This window comes from Pongo pygmaeus, chromosome 22 (assembly GCF_028885625.2).
Source record: "Pongo pygmaeus isolate AG05252 chromosome 22, NHGRI_mPonPyg2-v2.0_pri, whole genome shotgun sequence".
NCBI lineage: Eukaryota > Metazoa > Chordata > Mammalia > Primates > Hominidae > Pongo > Pongo pygmaeus.
Window position 1 is genome coordinate 52135166 of NC_072395.2, and position 22352 is coordinate 52157517.

At 37.3% G+C, this 22352-nt stretch overlaps 1 protein-coding gene across 5 annotated transcripts in view; it reads right to left on the reverse strand.

Moving 5' to 3' along the window:
* Positions 1-22352, reverse strand: part of BRWD1 (bromodomain and WD repeat domain containing 1) — a 131002-nt gene that overhangs the window by 53487 nt on the left and 55163 nt on the right. For all 5 annotated transcript variants that reach the window (XM_054468759.2, XM_054468760.2, XM_054468761.2 and 2 more), the window contains 5 exons: positions 19884-20069; positions 17114-17297; positions 12281-12374; positions 9233-9364; positions 73-167 (listed from right to left, as the gene is read on the reverse strand). In XM_054468759.2, coding sequence (XP_054324734.2) covers positions 73-167; positions 9233-9364; positions 12281-12374; positions 17114-17297; positions 19884-20069 — 691 coding nt within the window. The remainder of the gene's footprint in view (positions 1-72; positions 168-9232; positions 9365-12280; positions 12375-17113; positions 17298-19883; positions 20070-22352) is intronic.

Here is a 22352-nt window from a genome sequence, read left to right on the forward strand (position 1 = left end):
AAATTCAAGTATGATTCCATCCAAGGCTATGACTAAAATGCTTAGAAGACCACAACAATTAAAAACAGATACCTTGAACTTTCGCTGTAACTTTCACTTTTTCTGTTACTTCTCCATTCATCCTCTTCTGAAGAACCAGAACCTTCACTTTGATCACAGGAAGTCTCCTAATTTGTGAAGGGGGGAAAAAAATCTTGATCCCTGAAGTTAAATAACACATGTCCAGAAAAAAGCCGTACACAATCCTCCCCAATAAGATTAAATCATCTAAGAAAAATGAACAGTAATCAGTAAGAATATAATTAGATAAACTTAAAAAGCAAACTTCTTCACTACATCCCTTTCTTATCAAAGCATAAGACAAAAAGAGAACATCCGTAAGATTTAACAATACCACCATTAGCAAAGAAAGTGATACAATAGGCCATTCTGAGCAAAGTTAATAAAAAAGTCAATGTAAATGTTTTCCGTTTTGGACTTTAGCTATTCTAATAGGTGTATCTAATTGTTTTAGTTTTCAATCCCCTGTGACATATTTTGGTAGCTTTTCATATGGTTATTTGTCATCTGTTTATCTTCTTTGGTGAGGTGTCTGTCAGATCTTCTGCCCATTTTTAAATTAGGCTGCCTTCTTATTGCTTGGTTTTAAGAGTTCTTTGTATGTTGTGAATATAAGTCATTTATCAGATATAAGTTTTACAAATATTTTATCCTGGTTTGTGGCTTATCTTTTCATTCTTTTAACAGTGTCTTTCCCAGAGCAGTTTTCATTTCAGTGTAGTCCAAATTTGTTATCTTTTTTCTTTCACGATTGTGCTTTTGATATCGTATCTAAAAAGGTCAATGCCACACTCATGGACACATAGATTTTGCCCTTTGTTATCTTCTAGAAGTTTTATGGGTTTTTTTGTTTTACATTTACATTAAGCTTATTATCCATTTTGAGTTAACTTTTGTGAAAGACTGGTGTCTAAGATTTGTTTATTTTGTATGTGAATGTCCAGTTATTCTACCACTGGCTGAAAATAATAAATTTGTCCACCAAGTTCTCTTTGCTCCTTTGCCAAAGATCATTTGAATATATTTGTGTCAGTCTGTTTCTGGGATCTTTATGTTGTTCCATTGATCTGTTCTTTCACCAGCATCACTGTCTTGAAAACTGCAGATTTACAGTAAGTCTTAATGCCAAGTAGAGTGTCAGTCTTTCAGTTTTTTTCTTCTTCATTGTTGTGCTGGCTATACTGGATCTTCTTCCTCTCTATATAAACTCGAAAAATCAGTTTGTCAGTAAAATTAATTTGCTGGGATTTTGTTTGGGATTGTGAATCTACAGATGATGCTGGAAAGAATTTTTTAACAAGGGTGTGGATCAGCAGGAACTCTCATTCATTACTGATAGGAATGCAAAATGGTACAACTACTTTGGAAGACAGTTTGGCAGTTTCTTATAAAACTAAACATAATAAGATCCAGCAATCACACTTGATGTTTACCCAAATGAGGTGAAAAATTATGTCCGCACAAAAACCTACACCCAGATGTTTATACCAACTTTATAATGGCCAAATCTTGGAAGCAACCAACACATCCTTCAGTAGGTAAACTGATAAACTATGGTATATCCAGACAATGAAATATTATTCTGTGCTAAAACAAACAAACAAACAAAAAAACTATCAAGCCATGAGAAGGCATGTAGGAAATGTAAATGCATATTAATAAATGAAAGAAGCCAATCTGCAAAGGCTACTAGCTATATGATTCCAATTACATGGCATTCTACAAAGATAAAACTATGAAGACAAAAAATCAGTGATTGTCAGGGGCTGTTAGGAAGAGAAAGATGAACAGATGGAGCACAGAGGATTTTTAGGGCAGTAAAATCATTCTGTATGATATTATAATGGTGGATACATGTCATTATAAATTTGTTCAAAAATTAACTGGGCATGGTAGCACATGCCTGTAGTCCTAGCTACTCAAGAGTCAGAAGCTGGGAAATCACTTGAGCCTAGGAGTTCGAGGTTGCAGTGAGCTATGATTGCACCACTGCACTCCAGCCTGGGCCACAGGGCAAGACCCTGTCTCTAAAAAAAAGAAAAAGAAAAAACAAAGAAAGAAATATATCCCCAAATGACACTTCCAGCAGTACAAAAATACATATACAAAATATTATTCACTGTAGTATTATTTATAATGTAAACACTGGAAACAACCTAACTGCCCATAACCAGGAGAATGATTCAATAAACTGTTTCAATCATGCAATAAAGTACTACATAACTCTTAAAACAAATAAGGATCATATGGAGTGATCTCAAAGATATTTTAAGTGAAAAATGTCAAGTGTGGGACTATCTGTAGTATGCTGTATTTTGTATAAGAAGGATAAATAACTTTTGAACTATTTGTACTAAATACAATTTGATTAATGACAAAAAAAGAACAGTAAGTAAATAACTAAACTCTACATAGTAGGGTTTTTACCACAGGGTAAGTAAATCTTTTTTGGTTTTGTTTTTTGAGACAGAGTTTCACTCTGTCACCCAGGCTGGAGGGCAGTGGCACTGTCTCGGCTCACTGCAACCTCCACCTTGTGGGTTCAAACGATTCTCCTGCCTCAGCCTCCCAAGTAGCTGGGATTACAGGCACCCGCCACCACGCCCAGCTAATTTTTTTTTTTTTTTTTTGTATTTTTTGTAGAGACAGCCTTCAGCCACCCAGCCTAGTAAATCTTAAACTACTTTCTGTGTTTGTAGAATTAAACAAGTTTATGATAAATAACAGGGCTGGGCATGGTGACTCACGCCTGTAATCCCAGCATTTTGGGAGACCAAGTCAGGCAGATCACTTGAGGTCAGGAGTTTGAGACCAGCATGGCCAACATGGTGAAACCCTGTCTCTACCAAAAACATAAAAAAATTAGCCGGGTGTGGTGATGCATGCCTGTAATCCCTGCTACTCGGGAGGCTGAGTCAGGAGAATCGCTTGAACCCAGGAGGTGAAGGTAGCAGCGTACCAAGACCGTGCCACTGCACTCCAGCCTGGGCAACAGAGCAAGATTCTGCCTCCAAAGTAAAAAAAAAAAAAAAAAAAAAAAAAAAATTTAAAAATCTAAATAAATAACAGGAGCCAGGTTTCTCTGTACAGAAGGGAAGTACAAACAGGTATCATTAAAATCAGAATAATATGAAGTCGTGCATAACAATGACAGATATACAGACAAAAAAATACATGTGTCTGCATATAATATGTATACACAGGCATACTTTTTATGGTGCTTTACTTTATTGTGCTTCACAGTTGTGTTTTTTACAAATTGAAGTTTTGTGACAACCCTGAACCCAGCAAGTTTATTGGTGCCATTTTTAAACAGCATGAGCTCATTCCTGTCTCTACGTCACATTTTAGTAATTATCATATTTCAATCTTTTTCATTATTATTGTATCTGTTACTGTGATTTATGATTAGTGATCTTTGATGTTACTATTCTAATTGTTTTGGGGGCACTAGGAACAATACTCATAAGATAGCACACTTAATGAATATCATGTGTGTTCTGACTGCTCCAGTCTATTCCCTGAGACACAATATTACAATTAGACCTACTAATAACCATACAATAGCTTCTAAGTATTCAAAAATGAAAGAAAGAGTCACACATCTGTTACTTTAACTCACAATGTAGAAATGATTAAGCTTAGTAAGGAATGCATGGTGAAAGCCAACACAGGCTAAAAGCTAGGCCTTTTGCACCAAATAGCCAAGTTGTGAATGCAAAGGAAAAGTTCTCCCAAGAAATATAAAATGCTATTCCAGTGCACACACAAATGGTAAGAAAGCAAAATAGCCATACGGCTAATATAGAGAAAGTTTTGGTGTCTGGATAGAGGGTCAAACCAGCAATAACATTTCCTTAAGCCAAAGCTTAACCCAGAGCAAGGCCCTAACTCTCTTTAATTCTATGAAGGCTGAGAGGTGACAAAGGTTGGTTCATGAGGTTTAGGGAAAGAAGGCATGTCCATAACATAAAAGTGTAAGGTGAAGCAGCAAGTGCTTTAATGGAGAACCTGCAGCAGGTGATCCAGAAGATCTAGCTAAAATAATCAATGAAAGTGGCTATAATAACAGATTTTAAATGAGGATGAAATAAATAGCCTCCTACTGGAAGAGGATGACATCTAAGACTTTCACAGCTAGAGGGACTTACGGCTTCAAAGCTTCTGGGACAGGCTCACTCTCTTGTTAGGGCTAATGCAGCTGGTAACTTTCAACTGAAGCCAGTGTTCATTTTTACCTTTTCAAAAATCTTAGGCCCCTTAAGAATTATGTTAAATCTGCTCTGCCTGTGCATAAGAAATGGAACAACAAAGCCTAGGTGACAGCACATCTATTTACAGCATCATTTACAGCATGGTTTACCAGATATTCTAAGCCCACTGTTCAGACCTACTGACCAGAAAAAAAAGACTCCTTTCTAAATATTACTGCTTGTGGACAATATACCTAGTCACCCAAGACCTCTGATGGGGACGTCAAAGGAGATTAATGTTGTTTTCATGCCTGCTAACACCACATCCATTCTGCAGCCCATGGATCAAGGAGTAAATCCAACAATCAAGACTGTAATTTTACCATAGAGAAACCTGCAAACACCACCACCTTAGGAAGTGATCAAAGCACGTATCACCAGTAGTGGGACAAAACAAATCATGTGCTTTCTGATGTGATGCACTGAGAAGAACAGTATATTTTCTGTCGTATTACTGCCAAAAATGCATGACCCTAATCATCAAAATTACCAGTCATAAATCATCAAAAAATATCAACATTAAAACAAAAATCAAGGAACTAGACTAGATTCAGGTTACCAAACAGACACAACAAAACGTAACACATGATCCAGGATTTTATTTTGCTACAAAAATTATCAGGACCATTGACTGGTAAAATTTGAGTAAGATCTGCAGATCTGATAGTGACATTATATTGTTGTTTATTGCCTCATTTTTTGTTTTTTTTGACACAGTGTCTCACTATGTCACCCAGCCTAGAGTTACACTGGTGCAACCAAGGCTCACTGCAGCCTCAACCTCCTAGGCTCAAGTGATTATCCTGCCTCAGATTCCAGAGAAGCTGGGACTACAAGTGTGTCACCACACCCAGCTAATTTTTTTTTTTTCTCATTTTTTTGAGGAGCAGGGCTTGCCCTGTATTGCCCAGGCTGGTCTCGAACTCCTGGGCTCAGGCAATCCTCCCACCTCGGTCTCCCAAAGGGCTGAGAATTACAGGCATGAGACACTGCACCCAGCCTGATTTTGATAATTATATCACTTGTTTTTGAAAATACACAAGGAAATATGTAGATATCAAGAGGCATACGTACAACTCACTCTCAAAAGGATTAAAACATATTCATACATAAAGGAGAGTGATAACATTCAGGGTGGTAAACACAAAAGAATTTTTTATTATTCTTAGAACTTTCATGTCTGAAATTACATCAAAATAAAAAATTTACACCTGGTAGATAGGAGGCATTCAATAAATTTTTTTTTAAGTTTAATTTCCCCAAATCCTCAAGTGAACTGATGCTTCGGGAAGGCAGGGTTTCTGCTCTGAGATCATGCTGCTAACTTTTTTTTTTTCTTTTTTTGAGATCGGTCGCCCAGGCTGGAGTGCAGTGGCACGATCTCGGCTCACTACAAGCTCCACCTCCTGGGCTCATGCCATTCTCCTGCCTCAGCCTCTCCAGTAGCTGGGACTACAGGCACCCACCACCATGCCCGGCTAATTTTTTGTATTTTTAGTAGAGATGGGGTTTCACCATGTTACCCAGGATGGTCTCGATCTCCTGACCTCGTGATCCACCCACCTGGGCCTCCCAAAATGCTGGGATTTACAGGCATGAGCCACTGCACCCGGCCCATGCTGCTAACTTTTTATATAAATGTGGGAAAGTTACTGAACCTCCATATCTGTACCTCAGTTTCCTCATTTTTAAAAGAGATTATAAGAGTGCCTTAATTCCTACTTGTTGAAATGATGAAATTAGATAACATGTAAAAGATTTAGAACAGTGCCTCCCAGACACAATAAAATGCATTAATGTTTAGCCCTTTTATAGCACTTTTTACATATTGATTCTATGATTTTGTATATCCTTGACAGTAATTAATGTATTTCCATATCAATAATGATAATGCCACTACATACCACCCTAGCCTTTCTAGAATGACTTTATGTAACAGTTTTCCCAAAGGAAACCATCCCATGTCTACTATGTTAGGCAAATTCGAGGTACTTGAGGGGGAGAGGTTGGAACAGAGCTGCATGGTAAAATAGTTATTTCCAGACTAGGATACTACACCTTCCTCCCAAAGGCAAAGTCTATATATAACCCTTTATTCCAAACCATGATATAACCTGACTATCCAATTGCTTAAGTCATACAATGGAAGTTACATATAGAACCTTTGGAAGAAATATATATATGCAGAAAAAGAAAAGAGAAAAAGGTCAACCAGCATAAAAATGACAGATAATAAAATAACTATTTCCTATTATATCCTGGGGGACAGAGCAAGACCCCATCTCAAAAAAAAAAGAATGTAAAAACATTCTCATTACATAATACAATAGTTTAGTCAGGCAGGGTGGCTGGTGCCTGTTAATCCCAGCTACTTGGGAGGCTGAAGGAGGAGGATAGCTTGAGCCCAGGAGTTTGAGGCTACAGTGAGCCATGACTGCACCATGCACTACAGCCTAGGCAACGGAGCAAGACCCTGTCTCAAAAAAATAAAAACAGTTTAAACAGATGGTTTTAATCATAATCGTAGCTAACATTATTGTGTATTAGGCACTATTTTAAACACTTTACATTATTGATTAAATTAATTCTCATCACACCTCTGAGGTGCACGTTACCGTGCCTCTGAGGTGCATATTACATAGACAGAGGCACAGAAAAGCTAAGCAATGTGCCAAAGTAAAAGAACTTGGATTTAAACTCAAACCCCATGCTTAATTATTAACCTACTGCATCATAAGACAATTAAATGAACTTTTCAGTCATACCTAACACTTCATTCCTCAAAACATTACTCAATCAGGAAATTTTAACACTGTAGTATTAAATACTTTTTTTTTTTTTTTTTTGAGACAAGAGTCTCGCTCTGATGCTCAGGCTGGAGTGCCGTGGCACAGTCTCGGCTCACTGCAACATCCACCTCCCGGGTTCAAGCGATTCTCCTGCCTCAGCCTCCCAAGTAGCTGGGATCACATGCACCTACCACCACGTCCAACTAAATTTTGTCTTTTTAGTAGAGACAGGGTTTCACCATGTTGGCCAGGCTGGTCTTGAACTCCTGACCTCAGGAGTGATCTGCCCACCTTGGCCTCGCAAAGTGCTGGGATTACAGGCATGAGCCACCACACCCGGCCTATTAAATACTCTTTACCAAAAAAATTGGTTTCTCCCTCAAACAAACCAAAATGAAGACCATTAGCTTACATATGATTATTAAAAATCAATCAAAGGTATTAAACAAAGACTTAGACACAACAGCAAAAGAACAAGCTACTAAGGAAAAAATAAAATGAATCTCATCAATATTTAAAACTTTCACCCTTCAAAAGACACCACCAAAGAAGTGAAAAGACAACCCACAGAATGGGAGAAAAATTCTACAAGTAATATATCTACAAGTCATAAAGGACTGTATCCAGAATATACAAAGAAGTCTTACAACAATAAAAAGACCCCCCAAAAAAAGGGAAAAATAAGCAAAAGATCTGAATAAGCATCAAACATGTTCAACATTACTGGTCATTAGGGAAATGCAAACTGGTGAAACCAAGAGATACTACTTCACGCCCATTAAGATAGCATAAATAAAATGGAATAATAACAATCATTGGTGAGGATGTAGAGAAACTGGAACTCTCATATTTCTGGTGGGAATATAAAATGGTAGAGCCAGTCTGAAGGAGTCTGCAGGGTCCTCAAAAAGTTAAAACATAAGACTTGCCATATGACCCAGCATACCGTCTCCTAGCGTGACCCAAAAGAAATGAAAACATGTCTAAACAAAAATCTGTCATGAATGTTGATAAGCAGCACTATTCATAACAGCCAAATAGTGAAAACAATACAAATGTCCATCAACTGATAAATGGATAAACAAAATGTGGTACATCCAATGGGAGAATTACCAGGCAATAAAAAGTAAAAAAAGAATGAAGTATTGATACATGCTACACAAATGCTCAACATACTAATCATTAGAGAAAACATTATGCAGTGTGAAAGCAGCCAGTCACAAAATCATATTTTAAGAGCCCGTCCGGCTGGGCGTGGTGGCTCACGCCTGTAATCCCAGCACTCTGGGAGGCCAAGGCGGGTGGATCACAAGGTCAAGAGATCCAGACCATCCTAGCCAACATGTACTAAAAATACAAAAATTAGCTGGGCCACCACTCACCTGTAGCCCCAGCTACTCGGGAGGCTGAGGCAGAAGAATCGCTTGAACCCAGGAGGCGGAGGTTGCAGTGAGCCGAGATCGCGCCACTGCACTCCAGCCTGGCAAGAGAGCAAGACTCCAACTCAAAAAAAAAAAAGGGCCCATTCATATAAAATGTCCAGACCAGGCAAATGCAGAAAAAGAAAATATACCAGTGATTGTGAGGGGCTGGGGGAGAGGGAGGTACTGGCAAATGACTGTAAATGGGAATAGGGTTTCTTTTAGGGATGATGAAATGTATTAAAATTTAATAGGGGTGACGATGGCTCAACTCTGTCAATATACTACAGGTTATATACCCCTTATCCAGAACGCTTGGGAATAGAATTGTTTCAGATTTCGTATTTTTTCAGATTTTGGAAAATTTGATTTTGCACTTACAGGTTGAGCATGCCAAACCCAAAAATCCAAAATCTGAAATGCACACTAGAACATCATGTTTATATACAGAAAGTTTCAGATTTTGGTGCATTTCAAAATTCTGAGTTGGGATGCTCAACATGTAAAAACCACTGGATTGCACAAGTGTACGGTGTGTGACTATCTTAGCCATTAAAAGTTTTTGTTAACATTCAAAATGTGAAATTTCATATTAATCTCTGCAGAATGCTGTGTTTTCATATAAATTTGGGGTATATTCATTCAAAGTAAAGAATTAAGCCAAATTCATTTAAGATTATCTTATAACATTTTAAAGTTTTCCACTCACATGTCTTACAGAGCTTGAAGACTCATTTCCAGAAGATAACTCACGCCAGCTACGATTTCTTCTACCATAATTTGGATATTTACGCCTACATGTCCTTTGTCTAGACTGTGATGCCAAAACCACTGAATCCGACTGAAACATAGAAAAACATGCAAATGAAAATCAACACCTAAATAAGGACGATATCAACAAAATAGGCATTCTATCTAGTTTCCAAAAGGATTTAAAGAAAAAAGAAAAAAAGACTTAAAAAGAAGGTAGCATTTTTGCCATACAGTTTTAACTCAAGTAGTAATTTTACTTTTAAAGTCCTTAGAAAACATGAGAAAATGCACATTAGATGGGCATTTTCCAAGCTATGCTGTAAGTTAAGTGGTTTACCACGAATGAGGGAGAATAACAATAATCTGAAAAGGATGTTACCTTAAAAGTATAAATCTCAGAAATGAAAAATATGTATTCGTATATTATGATGCAGTAAGCAACTTCTCAAGGAATGTCTCACTATCTCTATACATAGGTGTAAAGAAAAAATGTTCAACATACTAATCATTAGAGAAATGCAAATCAAAACCACAATGAGATACCATCTCACACTAGTCAGAATGGCTATTATTAAAAAGTCAAGGCCAGACGTCAGGGCTCACACCTGTAATTCCAGCACTTTGGGAGGACAAGGCAGGCAGATCACTTGAGCCCAGGAGTTTGAGACCAACCCAGGCAACATGGAGGAACCTGCCCCTAAAAAACAACAACAACAAGAACAAACAAACAAAAAACAAAAAATTAGCTGGGCATGGTGTACACAGCTATAGTCCCAGCTACTAGGGAGGCTGAGGTGGGGGGATCACTCAAGCCCAGGAGGTTGAGGCTGCAGTGAGTGAGCCATGATTGCACCACTACACTCCAGCCTGGGCAAGAGTGAGACCCTATCTCCCCCCCAAAAAAAAAAAAACTGGAGGGTGGAGGGCATCAAAAAATAGCAGATGCTGGTGAAGTTGCAGAGAAAAGAGAATGGTTATACACTGCTAGTGAGACTGTAACTTAACCACTGTGGAAAGCAGTTTGACGATCCCTCAAAGAACTTGAAACAGAATTACCATTCAACCGAATAATCCCATTACTGGGTATATACCCAAAGGAAAAGAACTCATTCTACCATAACGACATATATACACCTATGTTCACTGCAGCACTATTCACGATAGCATAAGACATGGAATCAGCCTAAATTCCCATCAATGGTAGACTAGATAAGGAAAATATGGTATAATATAAACCATGGAATACTACCCAGCCATAAAAAAAAAACGAGATCATGTCCTTTGCAGCAACATGAGTGAAGCTGAGGCCACTATCCCAAGCGAACTAACATCAGAATAGAAAACCAAATACCACATATTCTAACTTATAAGTGAAAGCCAAGCATTGAGTACAGAAGGGAACAACAGACATCAGGACCTAACTGAGGGTACAGGGTGGAAAAGGGTGAGGATCAGGAAACTACCTATCAAGTACAATGCTTATTATCTGGGTAACAAAATAATCCATACACCAAATCCCTATGACTGGCAATTTATCTATATAACAAACTTGCACATATACCCCTCAAGTTAAAAGTTTTCTTTTTAATGTTCAAATATTAACTGTAAGTATGTGTATTTTCAGGTTTTTAATGTTTACATAATTTGTTGTCTGTGCTTTTCAGTTCTGAATGTTTTAAATATATTTTTATCAAAACAGAAAAATCATTCAAAATCAGCCAAATAAAGTAACTATATTGGTTTTAGTTTTTTTAAAAGGCATGCCATTCCCCAACCACAAAAGCAGATGAGATTACCCAATGAGAGCACATATTCCTTAAATTTATGCACAAATCAATTTTCACATGAGTGGCCATCTGTCTAATAAGCATTGGTCAGTTTGAGAATTTCAACATTATCACTGGATGATCTTAAAATGAACTGAATTTTCCTTAATTTGTCAGTACTGATTTTGGCAAAAACTCATATTAATGAGTTTCACGAGTGATAATAGGTTAACATGTAGGTGGGCCAAACTTTCACTAAGAAAAACTAGAAAATCTGGTAAAACATATTTTTTAACAAATCTGTTTAAAGGCACTTTACGCCTTAAAAGGTTATGAAGAATCACAGAACCAAGATCAAAAAAAGATATGTGTGTGTGTGTGTGTATATATATATACACACACACACACACACACACATATATATATATATTTTAACCCTAGAATTTCATTCTGGAAGAGGGAGATGGAAGGTTTAGCAAGTAAGCAAAATCACAAACTAACTCACGAGTTAGGGTAATAAACTTGCAACTCATGGCCTCCTATATGTAGGGGAATCCCCCAGGCTTTGGCTGTTAGCCCAAAAGTCTACAGCCTAGACCTGTAGGTAAAGTACAGATACAACAGTAATCCCAAGGAACTAAAGCCCATTCTTGTTTGGATAAGGCAATATAGGCTTGAGAGTGGCCCCAGAAGGCTGCCAAAAGTCAATGTAAATCTTCCCTGGGAACAAAGCCATCCTGTGCTTCAAATCTTTTCTAATATTTAACAATCAAAAAAGAAACAAAAATATGATGATAAAAAAGGAGAAAAATCAACAGGCAATAGAAAACGGTCCACAGGGAAGCAAGACATTGAAAAAAATGAAATTACCAGACCTGTTTTTAAAATAGCTATGGCTGATTTCCAAGTAATTAAAACAATGAGAATTTTAGTAGAAAACTGAGAGCCCTTAAAAAAAAAAAAGAACCAAATGAAAATTCAGAATCAAATAATTTAGTAACTAAAATTAAGAACTCAATACCATTGTTAGGCACTAGGCAATTTTTCTCAAGTTTTCAAACTACTCCTTTCTAACAGCTATATAACCTTAAGTCTACTATTTTAAATCCCAAACAGAAAACCTTAAGCAAGAAATACTCCACTTCAGATGAAAGTTACTGATAGTTTTATAAATCAAAAAGAAAACTCTAAATTTCAATTTAATTTCTAATTTGCTAAGAAAACAGAATTTAGGTTACCTTATATGAGAGCTGAAGAGTCTTTCTTTTTCTTCCTATTATATAAAGATTTCTTTCTTCTTCACCTTTCTCTAATCGGAAGTCTTCCAGCTTCCTACAAATTTAAATACCCAGTTATATTAACTACTGAACTGATGGATAACTAAAGGATATAAAGAATAAAAACCAGTGTGATTCTATAAATCATAAGTTTATACACTTTAAAAATACACAAAATCTCTAAAGTTAAAACATGTTAAAAATTTATATGAATATAAATAAAATCTCAGAGGCAGTTAGAAAGACCTATTTTTCGTATCTGAGGCAAAAATATTCATTGATTTCTTTTCTGATTGGTACTATTAGGACCAATTCAAACAGAATCTCCCATAATAGCTTTTCAAAACGTCTTCATGATTTTCCAAGATTGCAATTCCTTTCTCTAAAGAAAAAATAAGCACAGAGTCTGCCTTCTCCACATTTATTCAAGCTATGTTTGATAATTTATAGAAAACAAGAATAGCAATGTTACTGGTTTTTCTAATCACCTATATTTCACTCACATGATAAACAAAAAGATTATGTTATTCTGACCAATTTCAAAGCAAAAGACCTGCCACCAAGAAGAAGGTACTAAAATCATTTTTCTTCTCTGGAAAAGACTGACTGCCCCTTTTCTCCAACTGGAACATTATTAAAAACACGTGGATTTTATGTTTTTGTTTACTTTAACATCTCAAAGGAAAAAGGTTTAATACTGAAATCTTGGCCATGCTCCAAGGTATAACTAGACACTCAACAGAGTGTAAGAGTAAATGCTGTAAGGACAAAAACTGATTTTTAAGAAAATTGCATTTTTTTCTAAGTACGCCTGACAGCCCACGCTCAAGATTACAGTAGAACATTATTTTATCCAGCGGGGATTTCTAAAGCAGACTCAACCTTTCACAGGTTGTCAACTTCACTGCTTTATGTGTGTTTAAGGAACCATATAACGAGATTTTCAGCTTGCAGCCAAATGAAAATCCCACTTGATATCTGTATGTTTCCCTTTGACAATAAAGCAACACATACAATTGATTCTCAATAAAACAAAGGAACACTTGACATCGGTATCATTTTCAGGTGCGCGCAATTTTACTCCTAATGAGATGGTCAGCTAAGAAAAGTGGTATTATCAAAGATCATAGAGTGTATATAAAAGAATTTTTATATGGCCAGACGCAGTGGCCCACACCTGTAATCCCAGCACTCTGGGAGGCCAAAGTGCATGGATCACCTGAGGTCAGGAGTTCACGACCAGCCTGGCCAACATGGTGAAGCCCCGTCTCTACTAAAAATACAAAAAATTAGCTGGGCTTGCCAGCTACTCTGGAGGCTGAGGCAGGAGAATCGCTCGAACCCGGGAGGTGTAGGTTGACGTGAGCCAAGATCACACCATTACACTCCAGCCTGGGCAACAAAAGCAGAATTCCGTCTCAAAAAAAAAAAAAAAAAAATTATAATGAATAGAATTTCTACCATTATTGGATCAAGACAAACTACGTGCCTGAATCCTAGGCAAAAAAAGAATTACTTATACTGGTAAGCAACATTATATGCTCATAACTCTGCACAGCTGTCATTTACCTTTATGCTTTTATATCTATTACCTAAATTTTTCACAATAGACACAAACTTTTATAGTCAGAAAACAGATTTTTAAATACTCTTCATCCTTATCAAATGATATCCTAACATACAGTTATGCAAAATTCACCCTTGTTTCCACTATTGGAACTGTTGCCATAGGCAATGATCACCACATCTCAATCAAGTATCGCCTTTATAAAATCTCACATGAGCTTTATTTTAGAGTAAAATGCTAGAAAGAGCTACGTTCTTTTCTGTGAAAATTATACTATGGCAGATAGCTAGCTGCCGTTCTCCTTTTCTTCCATAGAAACAATACCAATTTTTATCCAGGCTCTTCGCTGCTCTAAATAGATACTGTGTTACCTCCTCTCCTCCTTAGCTTATTATGGTCAAATGACAACATTCTGGTCAATGAGTTATAAGCAGAAATGCCACACGGCTACTTAAAGCAAGTTCCTTTGACTAGAAATGCCCTTTTTGACATCTGAACATCTTTCTTCTTTTCTTCTAAATTTCAACCTACATCACAAATACAGATATGTAATAACTACAGCTTCAGCAGCTACCTTGGACTATGCAGTGACCTTAAGACTAGAAGCCAAGGCTGGATGCGGTGGCTCACGCCTGTAATCCCAGAACTTTGGGAGGCCGAGGCAGGTGGATCACCTGAGGACAGGAGTTTGAGACCAGGCCTAGCCAACATGGTGAAACCCCATCTTTACTGAAAATACAAAATTAGCCGGGTGTGGTGACCCATCACTGTAATCCCAGCTACTCTGGAGGCTGAGGCAAGAGAATCGCTTGAGCCCAGGAGAGGTTGCAGTGAGCCGAGATCATGCCACTGCACTCCAGCCTGGGTGACAAAAGCGAAACTGTCACACACACAAAAAAAAAGACTAGAAGCCAAGCTCCATGATGGGGATGAGAAACACAGGAGTCTAAGTTCCTGATTAACTATGGAACCACTATTCCAGCCTTAGATTATTTCTAGTCTTCCTTCAGATAAGAAAATAAATGCTTGTGTGTTTAAGAAACTAATTTTTCAGGTCTTTCTCTCTTGACACCTGTTTGCTTCCCTTGGTTTTGAAAAAGCATCCCAAAATGACACTTTTGGTTCTGATGACCATAAGACTTAGACGCCAATTTAAAACTTAATTACAGCATACTATATACATACTGATTTTCTGTATTTCTCATCACAATTCCACATTTTGCTTTTCACCATTTTCTAGTCCTTCCCAAATTCACAGAACAATATATAAGTACTATCTAATAACACTCCAGCATTCACTGAAACTCTTCTGGTTAAACATATAAAAACACAAAGATAAATTTACAAAATTATCTTCAAGCTATTAAGTTATTATGACACACAAACATGAGAAAATACTGAAACATTTTAGATATCATTCAAAAAAGTATTTGCTGCTTCCATTTCAATAACTCAAATCAGTACATTACAACTCAGCACCAAGGACACTACTGCCCATATTATAATTACAAAATATCATTTCTACACTTCATCTTAGCCAAAAGGCCAAGAAGCAATATAAAATATCATTTCTTAGGCTGGGCGCGGTGGCTCACACCTGTAATCCCAGCACTCTGGGAGGCCGAGGCAGGCAGATCACCTGAGGTCGGGAGTTCGAGACCAGCCTGACCAACATGGAGAAACCCCGTTTCTACTAAAAATACAAAATTAGCCAGGCGTGGTGGCGCATGCCTGTAGTCCCAGCTACTCGGGAGGCTGAGGCAGGAGAATCACTTGAACCCAGAGGCAGAGGTTGCAGTGAGCCAAGATCGTGCCATTGCACTCCAGCCTGGATGAGAACAAAACTCTGCCTCAAAAAAATAAAAGAAATAACATTTCTTATTAAAAGAAAATAGGGCTGCTTAATTTCAGATATAGGTCAAAAATTTACAAGATGAACTATAATATCTTTCCCTGTCTCATAGTAAGGATGCTATGGAAAACTACTAGTCATTTTGAAAGGATAGCGAGCCTTGTAAAGAGGCTCCTCATGGCTAGAAAGAGATGATTTAAACATCAATAAAGAATATCAGAAATAAGTTAAACCCCAGCTATTTGATTTATACATTAAAACACACACACATACAAATTGGTCGCTGTTGAATAACGAAAAGGAATAAATCTTTATTTTGAGGGGAAATAAAGCAAAATAATCAAGCATCTACTCTGCCTTTCCCATACAAACTTTGCTACTTGATAATTAAGTATACTTGGGTAGATTTCTTTTTTAGAAGTGTCCAAGATAATAAATGAAGAAGTTTTCACAGAGTTAAAAATCATGATTATATAACAGCTAATAAATTAATGAATCTAGACATTAAGCATTGATAGCTGCTAACATCACAAAAACTGAGGAGGCTATTTATGTGTGCCTTCTGATAGAATTATCACTTATGAAGCAGTCTTGCAAAAAACCGAAAACATTTATGACACCTGAAACAACTGGAAATTTAAACACAGCCTGGATATTTGGTTATACTGAGAAACCAAGGTACGGTTTTTTTAAGGTGTGATAACAGCATTATGTTATATATTTTAAAATTTCTTATCTTTTAGAAATACACACTAATATGCTTATGGACAAAAATAATATTACATCTAGGATTTCTTTCAAAATAATACTGCAAGGACAAAAGTGGGTGTGTGTGTGTATGGATAAAAAAAAGACGGAGCTGGGCGCGGTGGCTCATGCCTGTAATCCCAGCACACTGGGAGGCTGAGGCGGGTGGATCGCCTGAGGTCAGGAGTTCAAGACCAGCCTGGCCAACATGGTGAAACCCTGTCTCTACTAAAAATACAAAAAATTAGCTGGGCGTGGTGGCAGGCGCCTGTCAGCCCAGCTACTCAGGAGGCTGAGGCAGGAGAATCGCTTGATCCCGGGAGGCGGAGGCTGCAGTGAGCTGAGATCATGCCACTGCACTCCAGCCTGGGCAACGAGAGCGAAACTCCGTCTCGAAAAAAAAAAAAAAGAAAGAAGCAAGACTGGCTCTGAAAACCTTTAACGTAGTAAAAACGTTAGAGAATAATTCTGACATTTTCCTACCACAACTAAAATAGTAAGATTCCCACTCATTACTAATATATTTATACAATTATTTACACAATTAATGGAATACAGAATGTGTAAATAACCATATGAACATATTTTCACAGATAGAAACATTATAAATAGATATCCTAAAACAAACCTAAATATGCCTAGTGGTACCTCTGGTACAACCACTCTTCGTTTCCAAGCCTGCAGGTCACGTTCTGTAGCAATCTGACTGCGTGGAGCATTTTGATGCATCTGACGAACACCTTCAACTTGTCCACTACGACGCAGACCAATATTTGGAGGGGACTGAATGTCTAAGCTCAGCCTTCTAAAACCTAGGAAAAAATGATGAGGAAGTGATTCCAATACACCTTTAAACTAATATACATTTAGCATGTAACAAGCACACGTTCACCTAAGACGTGCACCAAAAATAAAGAACTAAGAGAAGATAGTATCTACTGAAAAAACTTTGTGAGAAAAATCTTTTTTAAATTTATTTTCTGTACAGACAAGGTCTTCCTATGTTGCCCGGGCTAGTCACAAACACCTGACCTCAAGCAATCCTCTTACCACGGCTTCCCAAAGTGCTGGGATTATAGGCATGAGCCACTGCACCCAGCCTGACAGAATCTTAACATGACTAAGATCAAAATGTAGAATACTCAACAAACATTAACTATTAAACCTCAATTTCAATTTTTACTAGACTTTCTGAAATTATAAAATGTACATTTTACATTACATTATATATGCATTCCTAAAAACTGTGCCTTCATAAAAATTGCACACTAAAAAAAGTCTTTTTGAAAAATTTGCACTGAAGACAGATACCTGAAATCAAAGTGGTTTTACAAGAGCTCTTACAACAGTAATCATGATTCTCATGATTCTCAAGAGATAATCTGAGCCACCAAGGCAAGATGGTTATTAAAAAGTCAAACAAATAAAACGTTGTGGGTAAATGCCAGTCGTGCTTAAACTAGAGCTGGGCAAGTGGGTGACGATGCAATGAAGACAACAGTGACGCTCTGAGCCTGAGGGGCTGCTGTTAAGGTGGGTACAGGAGGCTGAGCAACCTCCCATGAGCTGGAAGCCACAGAGACTAGCTTCTGAGGAGGAAGTCCTAGACAAAGTGCTCATTTTCTTACAATACAAGGTGAAGGGGCTCCTGCTACTAACACAACAGAAAAACTGAGGGTGATATTGATTCTTGTGGGAGGCTATGGAGCTGTACTCCAGCTATGCCAGCTCTTCTTGCCTAGGTAAAAATCCACGAGTGAATGCAACTTCTGCACTCTTCTATGTACCACACTCTATTTATCAATCACATGTGTACCAATGTGCATTAGAGAACACCAACTTCAAATGGCATTAAATGCCCCGCCAGTAAACCAAGCATTTATATTAAAATACTGTATATTGAAATGTGTTCTAATGAAGAAACATTTTTGAACTGAGAAATATAAATTCTAAATTTAACTGCCCAAGTCATAGCGTTATTCTCCAACAATTTGAAAACATGCATAAAGTTATTTATCACATCACTTATAACAGCAAAGCATAAGAAACAACCTAAATGCCCATAAAGAGATTACAAAGATTAGTTACTCCACACAGAGGAGGAGTATGAAGCTATTAAAAAAAAAAAAAAAAAAAAAAAAAAAAGATGAAGAATTCTGTGAACTGATACGATTTCTAGAACATCTTAAGGCAATACAGTAGGTGCCAGAAGAATGTGTTTATGTATCTTGTGCCTCTTGCCATGACAGACCGAGGACATAGCATCAACTATTCAGTATTCCTGTCTAAATGCTTAACCTGAACCCAATTATGAGGAAACAATCAGACAAATCCAAATTGAGAGAAATCTTGTGAAAACAGGCCTGAATCTTTCCAAAGTACCAGTGCTCTGAGGACACTTTTCTGGATTAAAAGACATAATCCTAAAATATAATGAGCAGGGCTTGATTAAATCCTAAATTTTTTTTTTAAAAAGGCCATGAGGAAGGACAGTTAGTTATTGGGACAACTGGGGAAGTGTAAGTAAGGACTCAAAATTAGATAGCAGTGCTATATCAACAATTATCATATTCAGCTTGTTGAATGTGATCACTGTATTATGGTTATGTAAGAGAATATCTCTGGTTCTTGGATGATACAGGATGAAGCATTAAGGTATAAAGTGTCACAAGTCTTACTTTCAAATGCTTCTGAAAAAAACATATAGGAATGTGTGTGTGCACACATACACAAAAAAAAGCTAAAGCAAGTATAGTAATATAAGGAATCTAGGTAAAGAATATATGGCTGTTCATTGTATCCTTCTTCCAACCTTTCTTTCCAAAATAAAAAAATAAAGTCTTATGCTGTAAGTTTAAGAGAAAAAAAGTACTATTTTAAATGAATAATGAAACTTGTAAATCACACTGGACTAGAAACAAAGTAAATAGTGGAACTAATTGAAAGGAGACTAGTGATTGTTATGTATTTACTTCTACACTGCACTTTTAAGGACTCCACACTGAAAACTCACTAACTTTTCAAACTTTCTGATTCAATAAGAAAAATCATACTCTACCCAATACAGTTTTTCAAAAATTACCAATGTTAAAGTAAAGAAAAGCTAGAACTATGGTTTTATCTTAAAAACCAATTGGTTATTCGCTCCTATTTAATACAATTTTGTAAATACTATATTTTTAGAGCACAAAAGGCTTCAGCAGTACTTGAAATTCAAATACCCATTTGTTACTACATTATCTTACACCTCACAAAGCTACCTTCAGACTACTAATTAAGTTGTAAAAATACATTGTTTACTTAAGTTTCTCACATTACATGTACCTGACAAAGACTTCGTTTACTCTTTAATTTCAATGCAGCCATATTCAGGTAAAATATTTATCAGTATTTATTACCTCTCCGGGGTGTTTCTTCACCATTTGAAAGTCCTCTTGGAATAGCATCCTGATCTGCTCCCATTCTCTGATCTTGCTGCTGCTGCAACTGTCTTATCATTCCATCAAGAATACTCGATTCTGGGCTGCGTTCATCACTATCATTGGTTTGCAGGCTTATAATTTGTTCAATCACCTCTCCATCACCTACAAATTCAATTATTTAATATATAATCATATAAAAGCAGAAAACAAAAAAATTTCGTTAGGGTACAAATTAAAATACATTAACAATGGTCAGAATTTCCCATTTTTGAAAAATAACCAGTTTAAAAAGATACTCTACATATCCACCAAGAAGTCAGAGAAAATATTCAAAGCCAACAAAAGTCTTCCTGTAGAGGACTAAATACTACAAAAACCTGAAAGCAGCCTCTGAAATTCCTGCAAGTGGAAGCATGGAAACATGTTTCTGTAAAACTTTATTATGCTGTTTCACACTAATGCCCCTCACCATACTCGATATATTTCACTAAAATCTTATTCCCCAGAGTCTCTAACTGGAAAAGAGCAACTATGGGTCATTTCCAATGTAGAGAAAATCCCTGAGATTTAATTTCTTCTCTATGTCTTAAGGAAGGGGAAAAAAGGGAGGTAAGACCTTTTTTAAGCCTTCAACAAGACTTTAGCTCTCCCTCTGCCCCAAGAGTCCTCGGAGAACAGTGCAATTGATGGTGGTAATTACACAAGCCTCTCCAACTAATTTCAAATTATTCTCTTAGATATGTTTTTAACACAGCTACTACCCATAATTCTTACTTCAAATACAGAGTTTTTTTGAGACAGAGTCTCACTTTTGTTGCCCAGGCTGGAGTGCAGTGGCGTGATCTCGGCTTACTGCAAGCTCTGCCTCCCGGGTTCAGGCCATTCTCCTGTCTCAGCCTCCCGACTAGCTGGGACTACAGGTGCCTACCACCATGCCCGGCTAATTTTTTGTATTTTTTTTTTTTTTTTAGTAGAGACGGGGTTTCACCGTGTTAGCCAGGATGGTCTCGATCTCCTGACCTCGTGATCCACCCACGTCAGCCTCCCAAAGTGCTGGGATTACAGCCGGGGCGTGGTGACTCACATCTGTAATCCCAGCACTTTTGGAGGCCAAGGCAGGTGGATCACTTGAGGTCAAGAGTTCGAGACCAGTCTCTACTGAAAATACAAAAAAAAATTAGCCGGGCCTGGTGGCACACGCCTGTAATCACAGCTACTCGGGAGGCTGAGTCTAGAGAATTGCCTGAACCCAGGAGGCGAAGGTTGCAGTGAGCCAAGATCATGCCACTGCACTCCAGCCTGGGTGACAGAGTCAAACTGTGTCTCAAAAAAAAAATAAATAAATAAATAAAATAAAAAATAAAGGAGACTAATAAGGTAATAATCAAAAGGAATGCAAAGATATAACTTGCCACCATAGAAGCAGATAGAGAAACTGCAAAACCTCATACAGTATTATGGGATGGGCAAGGGAGGACATTTCCACCCTGCTACCTGAGTAAGACTCCCTTGCATATCACTGATAATGTCTTTGTTTTGCTATGGAAACCAATGAAGAACTTAAAAGAGCTAAATGTTGTATCTCATATTAACTTTTTCTTTAAAAATTTTATCAGTCTCAAAAAATGAGTTGAAAAGGCAGTACGTAGAGCCTTAATCTAAAAAGATAAGAAGATTTTAATTAGAATTGCTTAGAACACAAAATTCCTAAGATTACAACATGATACCAAAGGAAAAACGGCAAAGAAGATTTCTAATCGTCATAAGCCGAAATAACCTAAGTCTATATAACTTTTCTTTTTTTTTTTTTTTTTTTTTTTGGTAGAGACAAGGTCTTGCTATATTGCCCAGGCTGGTCTTGAACTCCTGAGCTCAAGCAATCCGCCTGCCTCAGCCTCCCAAAGTGCTAAGATTACAGGCGTGAGCCACTGCACTCAGCCTAACTTTTCTTTCATAGCACAGAACACTTAACTGTTAACTTCTCAAATATCAGAATGTTAACTGTCTCTATGGAATAATACAAGCGATACTGAAATATTGAAGGAGGGTTCTACCCATGAAAACTTAACTGCTACAGGAAGTGTCCTTCTGCCATAAACAACTACAATACTGGAAAAAATATATGTAAAACAAAAGCTTTCAGACACTGGACAACAGGCAGCACAAGACTGTGATCCCTGAGAGAAGGAGAACAATGGAGACAAACCCTTTGATTGCTCCAGATTACTGTCTGGAGGTAGTCCCCAGGTTACAGAACAAAAGACAGAACCCAAACAGCATCCACAGATCTAACTGAGTTGAGGAGACAGAGGTGAGAGTTTGCTGGAAGAGGAATGTTAAAATACGCAGGACTGAATATCAGAGGAGAGTGAATTGCACACAAAGCTCCAGAGATCCATAATGAGGTCCCATCAATTATTTAACTAAATACTGATACGTGGCCGG